Raw genomic sequence first — 25,523 nt, forward strand, 5'->3', positions numbered from 1 at the left:
GGGAGGGGTGGAGAGGCCAGAACAGTTGCCTGTAAATAAAGATGCCAGTAGTGTCTGGCCATTCTGTGGACCACACTTGTACAAATCCACTTCATTCTGGCCCTCGGTTTCCCTGTCTACTCACTGAAGGCATATGTTCTCCAGTCAAAACTGCTGCAGTGGAAGAAATCTATTTTGGCTGTGGATGCTCTCATACAGCATTTTCTGCATTGTACAGGGATCGATAGATATTTGTTGAATTAATTAATATATCAAGAAATCGTAGGAGACTGTTTTATCCTTCATGGGACAACATCATTTCAGTTCCGCTTGGCATGGGGCGGCTTCTCTGTTACTTAGATTGAGCCTTCAGAGTCACTCCAGGAGTGAGGCTGCTTGAGTCCCACCCATTCCCATAGTTCCCAGGCTCCTGGGTCTCCTTTTCTTCGGGCGAGCCATTGAATTGCAAACACAGCAGGCATGGTTTCATTCCAAACCCAGAGCTGTTTTAATTAGTTTAACGTCTGTTAAACGCTTTGAAGATTGGAAGCAACAGATAAGTACTGGATGATGTTATTAACAACTGCAGTTAATTGCAAACATTTCTATTAATGCTAGTTTCTGCCTCCTTTTCTTTGCTCTACTTTCTTTCCAAGGTTCCCAAATTCTTAGCCTCCCCCTCCTTTCCTCCCCGTACTGGCGCTATAGGGTTAAACTGGGGCGGAGCCCAGGGATGAACGACAGCGCCACTCACCAACTGGGACGGGGCAAGCGGGAAGAGCTGGGTGGGGCGGCCAGGCAGAGGCGAACCCTCACGCCCCCAGGCCCCGCCCCGCGGCTGGAGGCCCGGCTGGAACGGCACGGGGCGGGGCGCCAAGGCTTGGCGGCCCCGTGGTTGGGCATCCCGGCAGCCGCTTGAGGGATGGGGCGGGGTCGGCCGGGACCTCCTCCTTCATTCCCTCGGCGGGCCGAGCCTCCCCTCTCTCCCGCCTCTCCTCCTCCCTTTCCCACCCCTCGGAGTGGAGCTGCACATGCGGCTGCTCCCTGCTCCGTCCCGCCCAGCCACCGTCGCGCAGGAACGGGTCCCTGCAGCCCCCAGCCGATGGCAGGACAGTAGCCGCCTGTCAGAGGTCGTGAACGGCTGAGGCAGACGCAGCGGCTCCCGGGCCTCAAGAGAGTGGGTGTCTCCGGAGGCCATGGGCTACCCGGAGGTGGAGCGCAGGGAACTCCTGCCTGCAGCAGCGCCACGGGAGCGAGGGAGCCAGGGCTGCGGGTGTCGCGGGGCCCCTGCCCGGGCGGGCGAAGGGAACAGCTGCCTGCTCTTCCTGGGTTTCTTTGGCCTCTCGCTGGCCCTCCACCTGCTGACGTTGTGCTGCTACCTAGAGTTGCGCTCGGAGTTGCTGCGGGAACGTGGAGCCGAGTCCCGCCTTGGCGGCTCGGGCACCCCTGGCACCTCTGGCACCCTAAGCAGCCTCAGTGGCCTCGACCCTGACAGCCCCATCACCAGTCGCCTTGGGCAGCCGTCACCTAAGCAGCAGCCATTGGAACCGGGAGAAGCCGCACTCCCCTCTGACTCCCAGGACGGGCACCAGGTGAGTCACCTAGTAGGGGCGGCGGCGGCCCCCTCCCCTCGCGGGTAGGGCGAGGGCCCTCCGCCACAGGGGCCTGGGAGCACTCTGCAATCTGGAGCCAATTTAGAGGGCAGGACCAGGGAGAGACCAGGCGAGCAAGGGAGAGGTTGCCCAGGGCAGGTTGTCTTCGGTCCCTGGCCCAGCTAATCCAGACTCCCTGGGGTCCCCTTGACTTGGAAAGTCTAGCGCGCGCCCGCGGCCCCTGGCTGCGGGCTGCCTGGAGAAAAGTTGGCGACGCTCCCGTCGAGGAGGTGCCTGCGCTGCCCCCCGGCCGACTAACGGCTTGGCCCTTCTGCTTGTGATGAGGTTCTCTGCCCGCGGTGCTTGTTTTTTCGTGTCTAGAGCTGATGCCAGAACCAGCAGGCTCCCCTTTGGAGTTGGAGCTGTAAACAGCTGTAATAACTGTTCCACGCCCGCCCGTTGAAACAACTTTTAACCGCATTTTCAGCGCGGGTCCTTGTGCGCTGACCAGAACGTGGGCTTGTTCACACTTACCTGCAATTTGAGACTGATTGTCCTCGGCGTTCTAGTGAGGATCAGCGCCCCTGAGGAATTCTGGTAGAAATATGCCGTCTTGCTAGACAACTTCTGAACAGCAATTTAAAAAATCTATGGAAATAAAACTCACCCTTTGCATGCCGGTTCTGATTCTTAAGCGGGGTAGGTGTGCGGTGGGAAGGGTGGGTGGGAAGCGCTTTTACTACTGCTAGCTTGAGAACAGGAATCTGCCAATGGAATAATTACTCAGGACTAGTTCCCCAAGAGCAGTTTTGTTTGTTTTTGCAATCTTTATGGTGTTTGTGCCCTAATAAGCAAACTATTAGCTTTGGTGTTTGTTTTCTATTCTATTCTTTCTAGCTCTTTATTCCAGTAAATTTCGTTCACTTAACGTAAATATTGTCGTGGTTGCCATATGTGAAACTTAGGAGAAGCATCCAAGGATCCTTTTGAGGTGGCTAAAGAATAATAGTAAAATTGTACCTCTTAGGGAAGAGAGCAAGTTGTACAAATAAGTTCCTTGAGGTGAGGGACCCAAGCCTTCTATATTTACTGCCACATCCAGAGTCATTGTCACAACTCTGTAAACATTATTTGTGCCACTTTGACCTCCCATCTAAAGTGGTACGCTTGATAGAGACATCACATTCATGATAATACTGTAATGTTAGGACTGATACTTAAAAAAAAAAAAAAAGATGTGCATTGTAAAGTTGCCCTGAGCCTTAAAATGTCTTACTAGCACATTCCAATTTATATAACAGCTTATCAAAGAAGATAATCAGCAGACATGCTTCTCATACTTGAAACTTTAAACATTGTAGCTAAACGATAATTAACTAGGATTCTGACTCCTTTATTTATCTGCTGCCACTCCCCCCACACCCCAATGCCCAGTAGAAGTATTTAGCAGCTGAACATTGATATTCTGTGAAAAGATGAAAGAATTAAACTTCTTTAATCAAATGTTGGCCAATACTTTTTGGCATTCAGGATGGACAGAGCCATTTTTATAGACTGAGGATTAGCAGAACAGCTGTACTGTAAGGTTTCTGTGATGGCATGAAACTCTTACAGGTGTATAATGGCATTTAGTTACCTGCCCTTTGTGTGGCACTAAAATAGTTCTGTCTAGATTTAAACACAGCTTCCTATCTTCTGTCCTTTATTCTTTCTGTTTTAATATTTTTGAGCAATAGAAGCAAGGATACTAGCTCTTTACATTTGTTGACATCAATTGGAATCAGTTTCCTAGAGTTATGAAGGGCTTATATGAGTCCATTTCGTTTGATTCCCTTGGGAAACATAGGCCCTAAAGGGAAAGTGACTTGCCCAAGGTCACATAACTAGAGTCAAAACTGGGATGATAGTTACTCTCTTAACTCCTAGTTGGGTGCCCATTCCCCCAACTACCTCCTGGGACCTTTTGCGAGGGAGCAAGATGGAGCGCCATATTAGAACTTTTGCAAAGTAGAGGGCTCAGATCTGCATCATTTTGTTCTACTCTACCTGTATTTTGACCACAGTAAGTTTAACCATGTATTCCTTATTCTTCCTGAACTTCACTTTCAGATTTGGAGTATACTTTGAAGGAATTTTAGCCCAAATTCAACTTGTTTATTTTAAGTTGTTCAACTTAAGTTTATCTTATCTTGTATATTAGTTTTAGTATACAAAAATAACTTTTTAAAAAAGTTGATTGGGTATTAAATTAATACTGCTACAAGCTTGGGTAAAATTTCTAGTGCCCTGGTGCACCCTCTGCTGGCTTTACAGGGACATTTAATTTTCAGTATCTGCTGACACTCAGAATTCTACATTGTGCTGACAGATTCTGATTCGGTAAATAAGGAAGTAAACAGCCTTGTGGGATTTGGCCACGTAGGTCATATTTTTATATTTTAGTTTTTAAACACAAACAACTGCTGTTACAGCAAATCTGGGATGGAGAGGAAGAAAGATAGAAATATACACCCTTCAACGGGCAGTACATTCAGGTTTCTTACCAGTTTATCTGTAAGGAGTGAAGGCAAGCTGATGAGAGTAAACTGCAGGAAGCTCTCATGAGACCAAGTGGGCAGAACAGTCAGAGACACTTCATGCAGGCAGGCAAAAGTAAACCTATCCATACTTATGAGATGATGGGCTCTGGGCTCTCAGTTATGACTCAAGAAAGGGACCTGGAAATCACTGTAGATGTATGTATATCATCTCTCAATTTAAAAACTTTTTAAGCAGGGCACACAAGGAAGTTAGGGCAGGTAGGATACAGAGGAGAGAGATCAGCACAGTTCTCCATGTGAAATGTTAGAGAAGTCTCCCCAGTGGGGACACACTTGCTGATGATAAAGTGAGAGAGTCACATCAGACCTTCCGTAATCAATCATCTCCTTCAGCTGGAGCAACCAAGTAGCTGAGATTTGTCTGGATAGTTGGTGGAGATTATCTCCAGAGCAAGGGATATCTTATTTGTGTCTGAATTAGGACAATATATAGTAATATGATTGTCAGAGTAAAAAACTAAAAATCACTGTTGATCATTCTGTGGAGGTGTTGCGCCAGTTGTGATTGTGGTCCTCAAAGGCCAAGAATGTAGTGGGTATCATCAGGAAGGGTGTCAAAAACAACAAAACAAAACACTTACAAAACACTTATTTTTTCCATGTACAAGATCAAAAGCAGATTGGCTTCTACAATCAGACAGGAAATTCTGGTGGCTGCTCCTCAAGAAAAGCCTAACAGCTGATAAAAGTTCTCAAAAACCCCATTAAATTGATCAAAAGGATGAAGGGATTTTCTAGTTGGGTTTTCAGTCTGGATAGAAAGAGGTTGAAGGAGGAATATGATCAAAGTCTACCAAACCATGAGCGAGATGAATATGATTAATATATTGGTGTAACGTAACAATCCAGTTCAATAAATAGACAGCCTGCTGTGCCAGACACAATGTTAAGTATTAGACACCTTTTAATGTTTGAAAAATTATTTTCAAGAGGAGGCAAATAAAGGTAGTATCTTATTCAACTCATTGTCTCAAGTAATAGTCAAAATTATGGGTAGATCAATACAGATTTACTTAGAACTGTTAGGGCTATTTGGAGTATGTTCCTAATTATTTGAAGTGATGTCACAGATGTCAACCTTAAAGTTCTACAAAACATTGCTTGACATAACTAGATAGACCATTAGTGTATCCAGAGTTGACATTACCTGTGTTAAGGCTCTTCGATCAAGAACATAACTAGGAATCATTTGAGGTGATTCAAGGTGAGCACAATGAATAAATCCAAGGATTTTTTTTTTTTTTTTTTAGGGAGGTGGGATCTAGATAAAATACCTTTACTGTGGGTTTAAATACAGAACTTTTGATCAACTTGCTTCATTATTCCCATAGCATTTTCTCTCTCACTAACTCTGCTGCAACCCACCCATCGTATCCTGTCTTAGAATCATTCTTTAGTTGTTATTGCTCTTGTTTTCAAATACATTTTATGTCTTTACATTAGAGCTCCTTAGAAATCTGCCTTCATTTTTGTCTTTCTCCATAATGCCTGACACAGTGCTAGTTACAGTTACTGTACTCAAATACTTGTTGAGTTGAATATTATTTGGGACTTTGGAGGTGTTTATATAAAACAAAGACATTTTCTGTTTCTATAACAGGCCTGTTTTCCTCAGGTCTTGCTAAGCCTGTGACCTGTCAGCTATGCTTGTGTGAGTAAATAGTTCCACTGGAAATGTTTCACTGATTTCTAGAATAATTAGAAAGTGAAATGGAGAAGAGCCTTAACCACGTGGTCAGTCTCCCAGTTTCACACCTTCTCTCTAAAATGGTGTAAAAAGCTTCCTGTAATATATCGTTTGATGTTTTGTTTTATTTGCTTTTAGGTCTCATATCTTTCTTTCTATCTTAGATCTTGTGAAAAAATAATCTGTAATTTATCTGTAACTACCTTATAGAGAAGATCTCTTTAAAGTGAAGAACCTCTGAAGCCATTTAATTCTCAAGAACATTACCAAGAGAAACCACCTTGCCTGTAGAGGACCATTTTATCTGACTCCTCTGTAAATACTCAGGACTTAGCTTTTCATTTCATTTCTTTCTTTTATTAAAAATCTTTTCTATTGAAGTATAACTCACACACAGAAAAGTATAAATCATGTTTGTACAATTTGATGAATCATTACAAAGTGAGTATACTCACGTCACCAGCACCCAGGTCAAGAAATAGAACATTACTATATGCCACAACTCCTACTTATACCCTATTGTTATCACTATATCCTCCTTACTCTCTCAAGTTCTGACATCATAGATTAGTTTTTTTATCTTTCTCCATAGTGCCTGACATAGTGCTAGTTGGATTAGTTTATTAGTTTTGTTCATTTTGAACTTTATATGAATGAAATCAAACTGTGTATTCTTTTGGATCTGGTGTTTTTTGCTCAATACTGTTTTTGTGACATCCATTCAGGTTGTTGCATGTGGCTGTAGTTTTTTATTTGTATTTTTTGTGTGTGTGAGACAGAGTCTTGCTCTGTCACCCAGGTTGGAGTGCAGTGGCATGATCACAGCTCACTGCAGCCATGACCTCCCAGGCACAAGCGATCTTCCAACCTCAGCTTTTTGAGTAGCTGGGACCACAGGCACATGCCCCCATGCCTGGCTTATTTTTAATTTTTTTGTAGAGACAGGATCTCTCTATGTTGCCCAGGCTGGTCTTGAACTTCTGGCCTCAAGCAATACTCCCACCTCAGTGTACCAAAGTGATGGGATTACAGATGTGAACAACCATGCCCAGCCATTTATTTGTATTTTTGTATATTATTTCATTGCTTGAATATACCACAGTTTATTTACTCTATTTTTAATGAATTTGTGGATTGTTTCCAGTCTGGGGCTATTATGGATGCTGATGTTGTGAATATTATTGTACATGTCTTTTGGTTACATATGCTTGAATTTCTATTGCTTGTATAGATTGGAGTTGCTGGGTCATGGGGGATGCATATTTTTGGCATTATTGATAATGACAGTTTTTCTAAGTCATTGTATCAATTTACATTTTCACCAGCAATGTATGAGAATTTCAGTTGTTTCATATTCTTACTAACACTTGGTATTGCCAGTCTTTTTAACCATAGCCATTCTGGTGGGTGGCTTTGTAGTGATATCTGTTGATTGTAATTGGCATTTCTCAGAAGACTGATGAGGTTGTGCTCCTTTTCATGTTTATTATGCATTTGCATATCTTCTGTGAAGTGCCTATACAAGTTTTTTGCCCATTTTTCTATTAATTTGTCTGTCCTTTTCTTATAGATTTGTATGAATTCTTTATATACTCTGAATATGAACTATTTTTGTATTTTTTATGTTGTAAGCCATTCCCAAATCTGTGATTTACCTTTCTTTGTGGTATCCTTTGATGAACAGAAGTTTTTAATTTTAATGTGTTTAATTTTTTAGTATTTTCCTTTATGGGTAGTGTTTTCTGTGTCCCATTTAAGAAATATTTTCTTACCTTGAAATTGTAGATACTCTCCCATATTATCTTCTAGAAGCTTTATGTTTTTGACATTTACATTTAGGTCTATACTCCACTTGAAGTCGATTTTTGTGTATGCTAAGATACAGAAACTAAGCTTCATTTTTTAAAATATAGATATCCAACTGATCCAGTACCATTAATTATAAGGACTGTCTTTCCCCCAGTCCTCTACAGCATCACCTTTGTCATAAATCAGGTGCCTGTATATGTGCAAGATTGTTTCTGAACTGTTTATTCTATTCTGTTGGTCTCTTTGTCATTATATCGCTACCACAATCTTAATCACTCGACTTTATTATTACCTGGTAAAGCAACTCCTTTCACCTGTTCCTCTTATTTAAAAGTATCTTGGATATTCTTGGCCCTTTGCATTTAGAATCAGCTTGTCATGTTCCACAAAAAAGAAACGTGCAGAGATTTTTATTGGGATTGCATTGCATCTAAAAATCAATTTAGAGGGAACTCACCATTTTACGGTATTCAGTTTTCCAATCCATGAATATGCCCAGCAGATTTGGTGTTTGGTGAGTGCCTTCTTCTTGATCCATAGAATGACACACTCTTGCTGTATCCTCACGTGGTGGAAGGGATAAATGCACTTCCTTGGACCTATTTTATAAGGACATTAATCTCACTTGCAAGGGCTCTGCCCTCATTATTTAATTGCCCCCTAAAAGCCTCATCAAATACCATCACATTGGTGATGATATTTCAACATATGAATTTTGGGGGGAACACAAACATTCAGACCATAGAAAACCTGTTTTAGACATTTTCTCAGCATCCTTTGTGTCTGTTACATACTTTTCTCTGTATTCTATCCTTTTTTTCTCTATATACTTCATTCTGGGTATTTTCTTTTTTTTCTTTTTTCTTTTTTTTTGAGACAGTTGCATCTACATACTTTATTTTCAAAAAATCTCCACAGGAACAATGCAAGGTAGATACTGCCGTGTCTCTATTTTTACATGTGGAGAAACAGACACAGAGGGGTTAAATAACTGTCTGCAATCATATAGCTATTTCTGGAACTATGTTTTAAATAGGAATTTTATAAACCATATATAGAACTTGTATCAACTGGACCATTTAAAATGTGCATGGAGAAGTTTCTATTTAAAGGACTCCCATGAAAGGTAGATTAATTCAATAAGTGGTATTGGGATTTACTGACTTGCCATTTTGGGGGTTTAAAAAAAAGACAAGTAAAACTGTATCCTTATCTCACCTCTTATACCAAAATAAATTCCAGATGGAACAAAGACTTACATGTAAAACATGAAGTCACAGGCATCCTAGAACACATGGATGCATATTTTTATAATCTTACATTCTGGATATTTTCCTGAATGAACTTCCAATTCATTAATTCTGTCTTCAGCTTTGTCTAAACTCCCTTTAAACTCACTCATTGAGTTCTTAATATTATTTGTCATGTTTTTTATTTTTAGAATTTTCATTTGGTTCTTTTTATAAAATAGTGTTTGGTTCTCTGCCAAACTCTGCCAAAATATCTTTTAACATACTGGCCATAATTATGTGAAAATCTTCATTTGATTACTCATTATTTCAGTCATTGAGGGTATGTTTCTATTGTCTATTGTTTGTCTTAATTTTTTATCACTTTACCTTTCTCCTGGTTAGTTTTGATTGAATGGTAGACACTATATATGAAAGATTATAGTAGAGATGGTTTGAGACCTCAGTTATTTTTATCTTTATCTAGAAAGGATTTATACTCACTTATGGCACGTGGTTAGAGACACTAGCAATCTCACATCTCCTTAATTCAATATGAGACTGAGATAATTTAAAGCTGCCCTTCAATCCAAGTGAAGGTTGACTTACCCTTCCTTTTAGTATTTATGCTTTCTAAGTTGAAACCCAAAGCTTGGTTTTTTTTTTCCCTTGGGAGTTCTCCCTCTTTGAAGGGTCCTCAATTCCAATTTTTGTTCTTGTAGCTTCATGAGTCTGTCAGAAGTTCCTCTCTCTCTCTTTCTCTCAGCTGACTCTACTATATCAGCCAATGACCTTAGGAGAAAAACAGCCTCTCTCAGTTTTCTTTTTATCCGGCATTTTGGCTTTATAGTATTGCATTACTTAGTTAGATCTCAGATATCTTCAAACATATATCGTTTATATCTTGCCCCAATTTTCTTGTGTTTTTTTAAGCGGGAAATTTAGCCCAAATTACTTTTGCTTCCATTACTAGAAGCAGAATCAGCTTATCATTTCTTCAACAAATGTTTATTGATCATCTCCTGTGTATTATGCACTGTACAAAACAATGGAGATGCAGCTGTTGAACAGATTAGAGGGGATTCCTGCCATTGTGGAGCATACAGACAAGTGAACAGGCACATATAATACAATTTCATAAAGCAATGGTAGGGTTAATCATAGGATGATCTAGAGCACTAAGGAGGAGTACCTGACCATGACTTTTGAAATCAAGGAACATGTTCTTGACAAAGCATCTTCTGAGCTTAAACCTAAAAAGTAAGTAAGAGTTATCTAGGATAAGACTGTTTTAGGCAGTAGGAACAGCAAGTGCAAAGGCCTGGAGATGAAAGAGAACATGGTACATCCAGGAATAAGAAAACCTAGTTTGTATGAAGCTACTATTATCAAGACAGTTTGGTTCTGGCATAAGGACAGGCATATAGATCAATGGAACAGGATTGAGATGTCAAAAATAAACTCTTACATTTATAATCAATTGATTTTTGATAAAAGTACCAAGATGATTAGTTGGGGAAAGATACCCTGTTCAATAAATGATGTTGGGAAAATTGGATATCCACGTGCAAAAAAGATGAACTTAGATACTCACTAGAGACCATACCCCAAAAATGAACTCAAAATGGATCATAGGCTTAAATGTAAGTACCAAAACAATAAAATGTTTAGAAGAAAACATAGAAAATCCTTAAGATCTTGGAGAGCAAAGATTTATTAGATATGACACCAAACACATAGTCTAAAAAAGAAATGAACCATTTTGGAAAGAAACTTTTTTTTTTCTTCAAAAGAAAACCTTGAAAAATGAAAAGAAATGCAACAGACTAGGAGAAAATCTTTGGAAAACATATATCTGGTAAATAACTTATATTCAAAGGAATTTACAAAGGATTCTTGGAATGTAATAATAAGACAAACCAAACAAAAAAATGAGCAAAAGATATGAACAGATATTTTACCACAAATGAAGATACACAAATGGCTAAATAAATACATGAAAACATGTTCAACATCATTATCCATTACAGAAATTTAAATTAAAACCACAGTGAGATACCATTTCACACCCACTAGACTGGCTATAATGAAAAAGACAATAAGAAGTGGAGATGTGGAGAAATGGAAACTCTCATACATTGCTAGTGGAAATGTAAAATGATTCAGCTGTTTTGTAAAACAGTTTGTCAGTTCCTCAATAAGTTAACATAGAGTTACAATATGACCCAGCATTTCCACTCCTAGGCATATACCTAAGATAATTGAAAATGTATGTTCACACAAAAGCCTCTACATTGAATGTTCATAGCAGCATTACTCATAATAGTCAAAAAGTAAAACAGCTCCAATGTCTGATGTGGTATAATGTGATATAATATTCTATACAATGCAATATTTTTCAGCCATTAAAAGGAGTGAATTATGAATAATGCTACAACATGGCTGAGCCTCAAATATATTATGCTAAGTGAAGGAAGTTAGTCACAAAAAAACCACATTGTATGATTCCATTTATATGAAATGTCCAGAATAGGCAAATATATAGAGACAAAAATTAGATTAGTGGATGCCTGGGGCAGGGGGTAGGAATTAGGATTAACTGAATATGGGCATAAGGGCACTTACTGGGGATGAAAATATTCTAAAACTGATTTACCACAGCCAGGGTTGTAGCAGTGGAACGAAATAAAGGAAATGATGCAAGAGATATCATGAAGTTACACAATTCTGTAAAGTTACTAGAAATTATTGAATCGTACACTTAAAATGGATGAATTCTACAGTATGTGAATTATATCTATATAAAATAGTTTTTTTTTAAGTGTCTGGCACATAGAAGATGGTGAATAAATGTGTAAGAGGCGTTGGTTGTTTCTGAATGATACCTGTCTTTAGAGGAAGAGAATCTTCAAGGCTGTTCGATTTACTTCAGAGATTTATCCCTCTAACAGATGTGTCCAGGGTCCCAGTGCAGAATCAATTGACTTAGAAGCTTCAAGGATGGGAGTCTAGTTGTATATAATTTGACAAAGCTCTATGGGTGATTTTGCCAAGCACTGCAAATTGAGACTCTGTGATTTATGGAATTGTGAATGGCTTAGTATGGTCAGAACCTAGGGTGCATGTGGGACCCAATAGGTACTTGCACTAGAGTGGGCAGTAATCAAGAATCTTGGCCCAGAATCATCTCTGTCTTCCTCGCTTTCCCTTTTTTCCTCTCTACATCCCTCTCCCTTTCTGCCTCCCTGCCTCTCTCTCTGCCTCTTACTCTTATTCTCTCTGATAGAAATAGCTAGCTAGCTATTCCCAGATCCTACTTAGAATGTTTTTCAGAATTGTAGGGTTAAAATATATCATACAGATCATCCGTGGCAGTGGTTCTTAACCAGGGATGCATATTAGTGTTACCTGGAGAACTTTTTCAAGATACACAGATCCCTGGCCACACCCAGACATACATCATTAGAATCTTTAGAGTGAGACCATGGGCATATATGGTTTATAAAAAGGTTTTTCAGGTGATGCTGATGCTCATCTCCATTTGAGAACGTACTGCTCTAAAGGAAGAAATAAAAGCATAAAGAAGATAAGATTTGGTTCCCCATGCCTAACTTCAGCTTCCCTGTTACAGATTATTAGGTCTGTATCACCTGTGTTACTGAAGCTACTTTTGAAGACCACTAGACCTGAGCTTGGGTGGTAGTGAATGCTTAATGAACACCACTGTGGAATACCATTTGGAAAATCAATTCATAAACTCTGGGGAGAGAGGGATTAGATTTCAGTTGCCATTTCCTCAGCCAGATGACAGTGCTGTGTGCTTGGAATAGCCAAGAAAGGAGGGTGGTTTCCTGTCTCTTGTGGCTTCCTGGGGACGTCTCTTGCTGCTAGCTGCTGAAACCACTTTAAAATAATAGGCTGTTGAGTAATTTTCTCCATGTATATCCACCTGTCAGTGGGCCTGCACTTCAGAGATGAAGAGTAGTTTTTATTGGCGTGATGACATATAGCAGGGATTGAAACCAAACAGCCACAATGAAATTGATTTTCAAAAAGAAATTACTCCTGAATTTTATTCTGTGGTTTGTGGATTGTTATTCTTACTTCATCCTGCCACACCAGTGGCCTACAAGGACAATGAAAGCTTGAACATGAGTAAGAGTTTTGGATCAATCCACAAGGCTCTGTACCTAGAAAAATTGCATGCTGCGAAAGCACTTTTGCTATGTAGTCTAAATGTTGGGGAAACTCTGAGGGTTTCTTCTGTAAGGATGGACCTTAATACCTGCCACAACTAGTCACAGTGAGGGAAAGAAGGGCAAAGAGTATATTTCAGGAGTTCTTTCGACTCAACCCCCACTCCATTGAGTCCCTATTTGGTATAAGATAATGCTAGTAGGGGGATTGTATCCTCAAGACAGATTCAGCTAACAGAACCAATGAAGGAGCACAAACCTACTTCATCCTTAATGACATTAGACAAATCCTTTGGTGCAGCTTGTTTCTGTTTGGATTCCCAGCTGACATCTCAAATTTAGTAAGCTAAACTGAACTTATCTTCATTCTTCCCCTTCCCACCACACACACCAAATTTTACAAAAGTAAACCCTTGTTTCATGCTCTCAATCACTTATGCATGAAACTTGGAAGGCATTATATTTTTACTTCTCCCTTGTCCTTGCTACCTATATATAGCAATCAGTTGTTAAGTTGATTCCTACTTTGTGATGTTGGTTTATATTGTTCATGATGTCTCTTGCATGACTCCCTTTCTTTCTAGTCCCACTGCTATCACTCTGGCTGTATTTGGCTTAGATGATCTTCAAGGTGCCTCCCAACAATGAAAATCTGTGACTCTCAGCTCCTTATTACCTCACTCCTACAGTGGTTGTGTAGCTGAGAGTTGTTTTATTCTCTATTCCATATATACACCTCATCTAGATTATTTTTCTTCCAGAGCTATTTTGTTATGTCACTTCCTCCTCAGAAACCTTGATATCTCCCTACTGCCTGTAGAATAAAGTTCAGACTTCTTAAACTGGCATTCTAAGCCCCTTTGCAATTAGGTTTGAACTACTCTGTCACTCTTCTTTTTATTCTCTGTTTGAATCTTGTTTTATCCAGACTGGTCCACTGACAGGCCACGTTCTGGCTTTTGTTTACCTGTTCCCCCAAAGAAGAATGTTCTTTCCTCCAACCTGTCTCTTGGACCCCTCCAGGTCCTTCAAAGCTCAACTTAAACCTTAACTCTTGGGTGCATTCTTCCTTGCCCATCTATCCATCCCAGCACCCTAAATTCCTCATTCAGCACTGTGCTGTGTTGTAGGTGCTCTTGTTTCCTTAACTTGATGTGAAGGTTTTTGAAGACAGAGACTGAGTGTTACGTTCCTTTATAGCTCTTATACCTACAACACTAACTGTACTCTTTTAATTAAATACCAGAGTGAATCTTAAGGTATTGAAACATTCCCCCTAATATTGGACTCTAAAATATAGTTGTACACATTGATTGTGAGGATTATCATGCTACCTTAAGGATCTGGTGATTATTAATGGAGTCTGTCACTAGGGCTTCTTTGCTTTCAGAGCCCTGCTTAAGGTCAAGCACCCTCACAGAAAGTTTATTAGACTCTAGAGCTTCCTTCCTCAGTTCCTTTCCCTCCTTCAGATCTTTAAAAGCCTTCCACATAACAAGTATTCATATTCCACTTTGACCTGCTATATACCTCTTGATTTCCTCAACACAGCAAGTCCTTACCTTTAAAATGCTTTTGGAATTCATTTCTCCCTGAATACTGAAGGTACCTCAACTTCTTGGCTTTCAGATTCTAACTCATGTGCCAGGTCACGAGAGGCTCCATACCCAAGTTTCTTTTCAAGTCACAAACCCCATACACCCCCATCATATATCAAAGTTCCCTAACCTTCTTGTTTGTATTTTTAACAATAACTCATTTAAACGTGTAAATGTGGGGAAGCCCTTAAGGTCAGGACTCTCTCTGTTTGTCTTGTATAGTGCAAAATATGCCGGTGTTCTAAATTATAAAGGTTTAGGGAAAAGCCAAGGTTGTGGTTATATACGTGTCTGTGTTTGTCTGTGTGAGGGAGTCAAGGAAGGGGAGGGGGAGAAAATGGAGACACTGACTTGTGTTTCTTTGTGTTTGCATATAAGTATTAAATGCTAGAATTCTAGCATTTAATTTCTAGGAGAAATGTGATTCATAGTTCAAGACATAAGACCAAGTGGTACTACTGTTTCATAAACTACACTCTTACATTTCCAGTTAACCCATTTTCTTCTCAGCCCCTGACTTTACCTATTCATTCACAAAGTCTGGCTCCCACCTGCTAAACCAGAGTGCCTCATGCTTATTTTGGTCTATTTTGGATATTTTTATTATCCTGGAGGTTGTAGAAAGAATACTGGAATAAGTTCTGGCTCTTAACCAACTAGCACATTTCAGTGTCCTTATTTGTAAAATGGGAACGACAGTACCTTCCCTGTCTCCTTCACACTGTCTTTTTGAGGATCAAACACAAATATATGTGAAAAATATAAAGTCTTTTGGTTATTTCTTAGAGGACTTATTGATAAATCTGTCTCTTTGTCTCATTAATTATGTAAAACTTTTTTTCTAATTACTACCTTATATTTTCCATATAGTTGCCCTGTCTGTTGACATAAATTCACAGGGGTTGGTAATGGTACTGCATTTTTTCAAATCGTGCTTTTATGTTATACTCCCTTTTTGCATTTACAAATGCTTTCTTTCAGCCTGGCCCTCTGACAATTTATTTCCACAAGTTGTAGAGGGATAACTAGATTGGAATTTGGGATACAGTAGTACTGGTCCCAGGTCTGCGTTTAGTTATTCTCTTCTAGTTAAGTTGGTTCACCTTAGGTAGGTCATTTCACCTTTCTGGCTCTCAGTTTACTCATCTGTAAAATGTTGGAGATTGAAGTTGGTGATCTATAAGTTCTCTTCAAACACTAACAATTTATCATTGCAGCTAAATAGAATTCCTGATGCTGGCCAGGCACGGTGGCTCACACCTGTAATCCCAGCATTTTGGGAGGCCGAGGTGGGTGGATCACCTGAGGTCAGGAGTTCGAGACCAGCCTGACCAACATGGTGAAACCCCGTCTCTACTAAAAATACAAAAATCAACTGGGTGTGGTGGCACACGCCTGTAATCCCAGCTACTCGGGAGGCTGAGGCAGGAAAATCAGCTTGAGCCTGAGAGGTGGAGGTTGCAGTGAGCCAAGATCGCACCACTGCGCTCCAGCCTGGGTGACAGAGCGAGACTCCGTCTCAAAAAAAAAAAAAAAAAAAAAAAAGAATTCCTTATGATTTTTTTTTCAGTTTTTCCTGCTCCACACCCCGCTCCTTGAGAATCACTGGCCTAATGAATATAGTCCAGATGCCAAATTCAAGACCTACATCAGTGTTGGCTTGCCAGTATTATGTACTGTTTCCAACAAGAACCCCCAGTTATATATAGATTGGTTTTCTTACTGCACATTCCTACCTTCATTGCCACTGTGTCATTCCCCCTGTTAAAATCTTTTTTTTTTTCTTTTTTTTTTTTGTGGTAGAATACTCCTTTGTCTCTAAGGACAAGCTTAAATGTTATACTTTCCTGTGAAGCCTTTCCTAATAGCTTAACCCTTAGTAATATTTTTTCTATTTCATCTGAACCACATCTGCATTTATGATATGCCAGACACTATACCTGGCATTGTAGGAGACAGAAAGATAAAATAAGTTCCTCACATTAGAGAAGGCTGAAATTGGGAATTAACATTCTGGGCAGTGGTTAGCAGCATCAGCAAAGACTTGGAAGTAGTAGAGTGGAGTAGAGTAAAGGGTGAGTTTGGATAAAGGCTTAGAGCCCATGGACCTTACTTATTTGGCCTATAACTATATATCCTCTTATAATAGTTCTTGTGATAGTATGCTACCTTATAATATGAAATTGTGGTTTATTTGTCATTTATTGGCTACCTAGCTTTCATTTCCTAATACCATTGCAGTTTCTTTTTGGGGTAGTCCCTTTCCATTATTGGATGGTGTAATAGGAAATCTAGGTGCCCGTATCCCACAAGAGAAGCCAAAGGGGTCAAGTCCTTCTGCTTACTACCCTAGTAAAATCAAAGAGCAGTAACCATGTGATGTATGGTCAACCAACCTACATTCTCGTGTGGGATTGGCTTGACTTTTTGTCTTACAGTCTATATCCTTTGGCCCATTGCTCCAATCGCCCTCTTGCAATTACTTCAAGTCTCTTGACTCTCTGTCCCCAGGTCCCCCTGCCTTAACAAAACCTCAGTCTAGGATTAGCCCTACCATTTGGCTTTACCAGTTCTACATGAAAGACTGTTGAATAGGACTGCAGAGAATAACCAATTACAGCCACTACAAATTCAGGCCCCAACCTCTGCTGGATACTTAGTGACCTAGCAATCTTTCTTTCTGTGGACTGAATTAGCTTGATTTTCTGAACTCAGCAGCAATTCTGTACTCTCACTTTGGTCTTCAGACCTCCTGCTCTAAGACATACTTCACTTTCAGCTGTTAAAACCCGATTCCTACTTCGCTGAAAACAATCAAGACTATCTGTGACATCACCTGCAAATCCATTCCCCTCACTCACTATAATACTACCTATGGATTTTACTCCATTTGCCCCCACTCTTGTGCTCCTGTCTCTATAGAGGAAATGTGTTCCTTTGGTTCAAGACCAGTCCTTTTATCTGAGCTTTGGATCTTCTCCCCTCTTACTATCTCATGATCCTTTCTCTTAGTCATTTTCTTCCTATCCTGTATCTTGGATCTCTCTCAAACGTCTTTTTTTCCTCTTAGCATGTAGTCATGCTCACATCTCATCTTTGGGGGGGACCTTTTTTGACCCAAATCCTCCTAAAACTACCCTTTCCTACTTCTCTAAATAGTTAAGCTTCTGAAAAGAGTGGAATAAACTTGCTGTCTTTATGTTTTAACCACTCATTGATACCTAATCATCCTGTGGTTTAACTTCTGTGTCCTCCTCCCAAGAGTTTGTGCTTGCTCACCAGTGACCTTCATGTTGTAAAATTTAACGGGACACATTTATTCTAATCATATTTCACTTCTCTGTCAAGTCCTTTATTTTATTATTTAAAATTTTTGATAATAAGCAGAGAAAGCCACTTGACATTATGAATTTACTGGGGATAGTTATTTCAATGATTAATGTTCCTCAGTGAATATTTATTATGAAGTTTCAATTTTGTTTTAGAATTTTGTAATTGAGGTATAATTTACGTGACTTAAAATTCATCCTTTTAAAGTGTACAAAACACTGGTTTTTAGTGTATTCACAGAGTTGTGCAACTGTGACCATTGTTTAATCCAAGAACATTTTCATTGCCCCCCAAAGAAACTCTGTATCCATTAGCAGTCATTCCCCAATTCCTCCTTTCCCCCATCCTCTATCAACCACTAATCTACTTTCTGCCTCTATGGATTTACCTATCCTGGACATGTCATATAAATGGAATCATGTAATATGTGGCTTTATGTGTCTGGCCTTCTTCACTTAGCATAATATTTTCAAAATTCATCCATGCTGTAACATGTATCCGTACTTTATTCCCTTTTACAGGTGAATAAAATTACATTGTATGGATATGCCACATTTTGTTTATCTATTTTGTCTATTGATGAACATTTGAGTTGTTTCCACCTTGGGGTATTATGAATAATGCTGCTGCTATGAACATGGAGGTGTACAGGTTTTTGTTTAAACACCTGTTTTCCATTCATTTGGGGTATATACCTAGTGGTGGAATTGCTGGGTCCTATGTTAATTCTATGTTTAACTTATTGAGGAACCACCAAGCTGTTTTTCACAATTGTTGAACCATATTACATTGTCACCAGCAGTGTATAAGGGTTCCAGCTTCTCCACATCCCTGCCAACCCTTGTTATGATCTTTTTTATTATAGCCATCTTACTGAGCATAAGGTGATATCTAATTGTTTTGATTTGCATTTCCCTAAAGACTAATGATATTGAGCATTTTTTCATATACATATTGGCCATTTGTATATCTTCTTTGAAGAAATGTCTATCCAAATCCTTTGTCCATTTCTAAATTGCATTATATGCCTTTTAATTTTTGAATTGCAAGAGTTCTTAATGTATTCTGCATACTAAACCCTTATTAGAGATAAAATTTGCAAATATTTTCTCCCATTCTATGTGTTGTAGTTCTTTATTTTTATTTTATTTTGAGACAGGGTCTCTCTCTGTTGCCCAGGCGGGAGTGCGGTGGCGTGATCTCGGCTCACTGCAACCTCCATCTCCTGGGCTCAAGCGATCCTTCTGCATCAGCCCCCTAAGTAGCTAAGATTATAGGCTTGCGCCACCATGCCCGGATAATTTTTGTACTTTTTTTTTTTTTTTTAATAGAGATGGAGTTTTCCCATGTTGGCCAGGCTGGTCACGAACTCCTGACCTCAAGTGATCCGCCCACCTCGGCCTCCCAGAGTGCTGGGATTACAGACATGAGCTACCATGCCCGGCCTCCTTATTTTTTGAACCCTCTCCTCTTTTGGTTTCCGTGGCAATAGGCTTTCTTATTTTTTTTTTTCCTACTTTTCTGACTATTCCTTCCCAAGTTCTTTTAGAAGGTTCTTTCCTACATATCTCTTAAATGTTGTTACAGTCATGTGCCACATAACGATGTTTCTGTCAATGATGAAGCACATATACAATGAGGGTGATCCCATAAGATTATAATGGAGGTGAACAATTTTTATTGTCTAGTGACGTCTCATAGCTGTTGTAACATTGTAGTGCAATGCATTACCTTTTCTATGTTTGCATATGTTTAGATATACAAATACTTACTACTGTGTTACAATTATCTATGACTTTATGAATATTATGTACGGTGTTCAGTATAGTAACATGTTACATAGGTTTCTGGCCTAGGAGCAATAGGCTATACCTGTGTAGTAGGCTATACCACCCAGATTTGTGTAAATACACTCTATGATGTTCACACAATGACAAAATAACCAAATGACATATTTCTCAGAATGTATCCCCGCTGTTAAGTGACACATGACACACTATTTCCTAGGTCTACACTCTTGGCTTCTTTTCTCTTGTTAGTTTATATATTCTCCCAGTGTGATCTCTTTTAAATTCTTGGCTTTTAACTGTCATCTATGTAGGAATGATTTTGAAGCCAAGATCTACAGTATATACAGTTCAGACCTCTTTCCTATGCCCCATACCCGCTGAGCTCCAGTAGTATTTCTATTGGAAATCTTTTGAGTATAGCATAGGCAACTTGAAATCAATTTATCCTAAACTGCATTTATCACCTTCCTACCCCAAACCTGCTTCTCCTCCCCTGTTCATCTCAGTGAGTAGTACTACCATTCATTTACTTATCTAAGCCAGAAGTGGAATTGTTCTAGATTACTCCTTCTCACTTCCTCCCCACTCACATTCTAACACCAAATCTTTTTTTTTTTTTTGACACAGAGTTTCACTCTTTCGCCCAGGCTGGAGTGCAGTGGCATCATCTCGGCTCACTGCAACCTCTGCCTTCTGGTTTCAAGCGATTCTCCTGCCTCAGCCTCCTGAGTAGCTGGGGTTACAGGCGCCTGCCACCATGCCCAGCTAATTTTTGTATTTTTAGTAGAGACAGGGTTTCACCATGTTGTCCAGGCTGGACTTGAACTCCTGACCTCGCTAACACCAAATCTTATAGAGTCTACCTCTTTAGTGTTTCTTCAGTTTCTCCTCTCATTTCAATACTTACTACCTCAAAGGCCACCACCAACCCAGTTTAGTTTAACTTCTACTGTTTTTTCAACTTGAGTGTCACCTACTTCAAAAAACTTTCCTTGACTATTCTTTGCCAAGTCTGAAATATATGCTCTTTGGTGTTCCTATAAAATTCTGTGCTTACTCCTGTCACTGCACTTAACTATAACACTGTACTCTACTGATATAGTTCTGATGTTTGTACCCTCCAAATCTCATGTTAAAACATAATCCCCAATGTTGGAGGTGGGGCCTGGTGGAAGGTGTTTGAGTCATGGGGGCAGATCCCTCATTAATGGCTTGATGTTGTCCTTGAGATAGTGAGTTCTCATGAGGTCTGGTTGTTTAAAAGTCTGTGGCACCTCTTCTCCTCTTCCTTGCTCCCTTTCTCACCGTGTGATGTGCCTACTCCCACTCCACCTTCCAGCATGATTTTAAGCTTCCTGAGGCCCTTCCCAGAAGCCAAGCAGATGTAGGTACCATGCTTGTACAGCCAGTAGAACTGTGAGCCAATTAAGCCTCTTTTTATTAATAAATCACCCAGTCTCACAGTCTCAGGTATTACTTTATAGTAATAGTAATGCAAAAATGGCCTAATACATCTGTGCATGTTATTTAACTTGTCTACCTTCTCTAGTAAACTGAAGTCCTTTTCTACTAAACCCCTCTACTAAACCCCTTTTTATATGACTATGTCCACAATGCCTAGAACAATGTCATGCATACCATAGGTGCTCAAACTGGTTTGTGGTGTTTTTTTTTTTTTTTTGGTGCTCAAACTTTTGAAGGAAAGAATTAGAATGTGATACTTTATTATAAATCCCTAGGCAGAATATGTTCAAGGAAACTGTTTCTTCTTGCTACTGTAACTTTTTGTTGTCATAGCTTTCTATTTATTGAGAGGATTATGTTTTTCTTGGGATCTGGACTTATCTGAAGTAAACAAAACAAGATTAATTGTGCTCTGTCTGTCAGACATCCCACCTCGCTTTCTCCATCATGCTCCAGTGGGGTGTTGCAAGGTTGTGGCATTGTCACAAGTGGGACAAGGATTGGAAGGGCAGGACAAGCAAAATTTTCAACCAGCAATTTTTTTAGCATTGCCCTGGGAAATCACACAATAGTAGAGCTGAAAAGAATTTCAAGATACTGTCTTATCCAGGCCCTCTGCCTTCAAGCAAGTGAATTTTAAAGCATTCATGACAAATGGTCACTCAGGAGCCCCTAATAATCTCACTAAGAACAATATTCAGTGGGGGTGGGAAGAAATACAAAAGTGCAAAAGTTATGTATGCCAAGTAGTCCACAGGTATACTTCAATATAGAGAAGGATATATTAGGAAATGACTCCGGTGGAAATCTATATATAGATCTGTGTTTTCTCATTGCCTTTTATTAACAAATGGGAGGTTTCATTCCTCAGAGAACTGAGCATGTTATCTGGTGTGGAGTCAAAAAAAAGAAGGAATTAGAGAGCAAAGAAGGACTCTGAAATTGTTCCTGGAATCTGGGCTAATGGAATGAGCCAGCTGCCTTGGGAAAGACCTGTATCAGATAGATGAGTTATGCTGCTTCAGGCTGTTTAATTAATGAGATTGGGTTCTGTAACTGACCTGTGGATATAAAATCTGCAGACTGAGGACAGAACATACTATTGTGAAGCAATTTTGCATTCTAAGTGGAGGATTGTGGAGTGGTACTCTACATGGCAGTTAGATACATGGACTTCATAGCCTGAAGTCAGGATTTGAATCCCAGCCCTGCCATTTACTGCAAGTCTCCCACTAGTCTTCTCCATTTCTTCATCTATAATAAAGATATAATATTGACTCTATAAGTTGTTATGAGAATCAGAGGGGCAATGGATATGAACCTTATAGCAATAGTGCTTGGCATATAGTAAGTCCTCACTAAATGTTTACTACTACTACTACTGCTGCTTAGTAGTAGTAGTGTTCTAATCATTACTGTGCTGTACTAAAGAGACAATGAGCAAGCAAAGGGGGAAATGCTTGGTTAGTCTTAGCAGGAAATTCATGGTTATTTGGTGGTGGTGGTGGAGGCAATGAAAGAAGGTTGCCAATAGTGTAAATGCCTAGAGAGCCTTCTCATGGGCACCTGAATTCTGTCACATTTCCAATATTAGATGTTTGCTGATTATATGAGGGCTACAGCTATTATATAGTATTTCACTTAAAAAATGTTTCCATTGTCTTAATACTTTAGGCTCTGCTACTCCTTGCAAAGATCAATACAAATCCCCAAATTACCTGAAAAGCCTATTTTACATTCTCTTTCTTAAGAAATACTGTTGTTGCCCACCCCCATAATGACACTTTGCCAATGAATTATACAAAAAACAAGAAAAGAAATAAACAATCATGTTGTACTAGAGGCAGCCAGTATTTCCAAATGATGGGTCCATGACATACAAGCAAGAGAAGTTCATGAATAGTTCAGTACTTAGAATTTGAATGTTGGCTAGATTGGGAAAACTCATGTAACAGGTTTTAACCCCAGTTTGAGGGAGTTGTTTTAAAAAGAACTTCCTAATAATCATTTACAGTCCAGTTAGCCATTTTCCTATTTGTAGTAAAGGTTTTTATTTAGCCTTGCTCATTTAAAATTGGTCTTCAGTAATGCATTTGGGGCTTGATAACTGTGCAAATGATTTTCTCAAATAGCATCGTGATGATGCCAAGAGTTCTGAATGCTTTTTATGGCTTAACCCCAATTCTACAGGAACATGAATGTGTTGAACAAAACTTTCTCTGGGTTAGTCTGAGCAGTAATTTCTAGTCTCTGTACTGTAAGCCTATTATGTAGGTAAGATCTTAAGCTAAATAGTCACAGACCTGCTTTATTGTTGTTTATTTCTTATTGTGGTAAAATATACGTAATGTAAAATTTATCATTTTAATCATTTTTAGGTGTACAGTTCAGTGGCATTAAGTACATTAACAATGTTGTACAATGATTGCCACTATTTCCAGAATGTTTTTATCCTTCCAAATGGAAACTCTTTCTACCCATTAAACAACTCCCTACTCTCCCCTCCCCCCAGCCCCTATCAACCATTAATCTAACTTTTTTTCTGTGAATTTGGCTACTCTAAATACCTCATGTAAGTGGAGTCATACACTATTTGTCCTTTCATGACTGGCTTACTTAAATTAGCCAAGATTCACTTATGTTGTAGCATGTAGCAGAATTTTATTCCTATTATGGCTGAATGATACTCCATTGTATGTGTATACCACATTTTGTTTATCCATTTATCTGTGGATGGACACTTGGGTTGCTTCTACCTTGGGGTATTGTGAATAATGCTGCTATGAACATGGGTGTACACATTTTCATTTGAACACCTGTTTTCAATTCATTTAGGGTACATACTGAGGAGTAGGATTGCTGAGTTGTATGGTAATTCTACATTTAACTTACTGAGGAACCACCAAACTGTTTTCCATAATTTTTGAATAATTTTCGCATTTTTACCAGAGGTGTATGAGGGTTCCAAATTTCTCCACACCCTTATCAACACTTGTTATTATCTTTTTGATTATACCCATCCTATTGTATGTAAAGTGGTATTTAATTATTGTTTTGATTGGCATTGCTCTAAAAACTAATGATATTGAGCATCTTTCCATATGCTTATTGGTTATTTGCATATCTTTGGAGAAATGTGCATTAAAGTCCTTTGTCCATTTTTTAATCAGGTTATTTTTGTTGTTGAGTTTTAGGAGTTTTTTTAATATATTCTAGATATTAACCTCTTATCTATATATGTGATTTGCAAATATTTTCTCCCATTTTGTGGATTACCTTTTCACTTTGTTGTTAATATCTTCTGATGCACAAAATTTTAAATATTACTGTAGTCCAATTTATCTGTTTTTTGTGTGTGTGCTTTTGGTATCATATCAAGAAATCTTGAAAAATCCAATTTCATGAAGCTTTTCTCCTGTATTTTCTTCTAAGAATTTTATAGTTTTAGGTCTTTTGTTTAGGCCTTTGAACCATTTTGAGTTAATTTTTGTATATGGTATAAGATAAAGGTTCAATTTCACTCTTTTATATGTAGATATCCAGTTTTCCTAATGCCATTTGTTGAGAAGACTGTCCTTTCCAAACTGAATGGTCTTGGCACCCTTGTTGAAAATCAATTGATCATATATGTGAGGATTTATTTCTGGTCTTTTTGTTTTGTTCACAGACCTGCTTTTGATTCTTGGCTTTGTTACTTAGTGGGTGGCAATCTGTGGGTTACTTAATCTCTCTCATGATAACTCCCATGATAGAAAGTAAGCTTCATGAGGGCTGAAGCTTATGTTTTTGTACCTTTTGTTTACTGTTATATTCCTAATTAATCAATATTTGATTACAAATAATAATATTTGTTGTTGAATGAGCAATAACCTCAGAAGGCCGTTGTAAGAATTAAATGAGATAATATATGTAAAATGTTCAGCACACTTCCTGGCACATAGTGGGTGAGAAATGTTAGTTATTTTACTTATTTTTCTATTAATTGTAGAACTCCTAAGAATAAATTAAATGGTAAATCTTAAAATGGTACTATTTCAAGTGGGTTTCTCTTCTAATTCAGAGGACAGGTTGGTATGGGTGTGGAGTTACCTTGAATTGAGTGGCCCTCAATTGGAGGGGCACACAAGAACGCAGCACAACCATCTTCCCCTCTCATAAGTTGCTGAGACTGGCTCCCTTGTTTCTGCCACCCCAGAGACAAAGGCTGGATGAACACTGCTGCTGAGATGCCAAATAAGAAAATGAGGGT

General features: G+C 39.1%; 1 protein-coding gene across 5 annotated transcripts in view; it reads left to right on the top strand.

The window, feature by feature from the left end:
- Positions 1 to 420: 420 nt before the first annotated feature.
- The window catches only part of EDA (ectodysplasin A), a 413,848-nt gene continuing 388,745 nt past the window's right edge, over positions 421 to 25,523 (top strand). For 3 of the 5 annotated variants that reach the window (XM_054544688.1, XM_024241143.2, XM_054544689.2), the window contains exon 1: positions 421 to 1,571. In XM_054544688.1, coding sequence (XP_054400663.1) covers positions 1,176 to 1,571 — 396 coding nt within the window. In that variant the 5' untranslated portion in view covers positions 421 to 1,175. The remainder of the gene's footprint in view (positions 1,572 to 25,523) is intronic. The other 2 variants (XM_024241141.3, XM_024241142.2) reach the window with 1 other exon arrangement.

The sequence above is a fragment of the Pongo abelii genome, chromosome X, assembly GCF_028885655.2.
Source record: "Pongo abelii isolate AG06213 chromosome X, NHGRI_mPonAbe1-v2.0_pri, whole genome shotgun sequence".
Taxonomy (NCBI): domain Eukaryota; kingdom Metazoa; phylum Chordata; class Mammalia; order Primates; family Hominidae; genus Pongo; species Pongo abelii.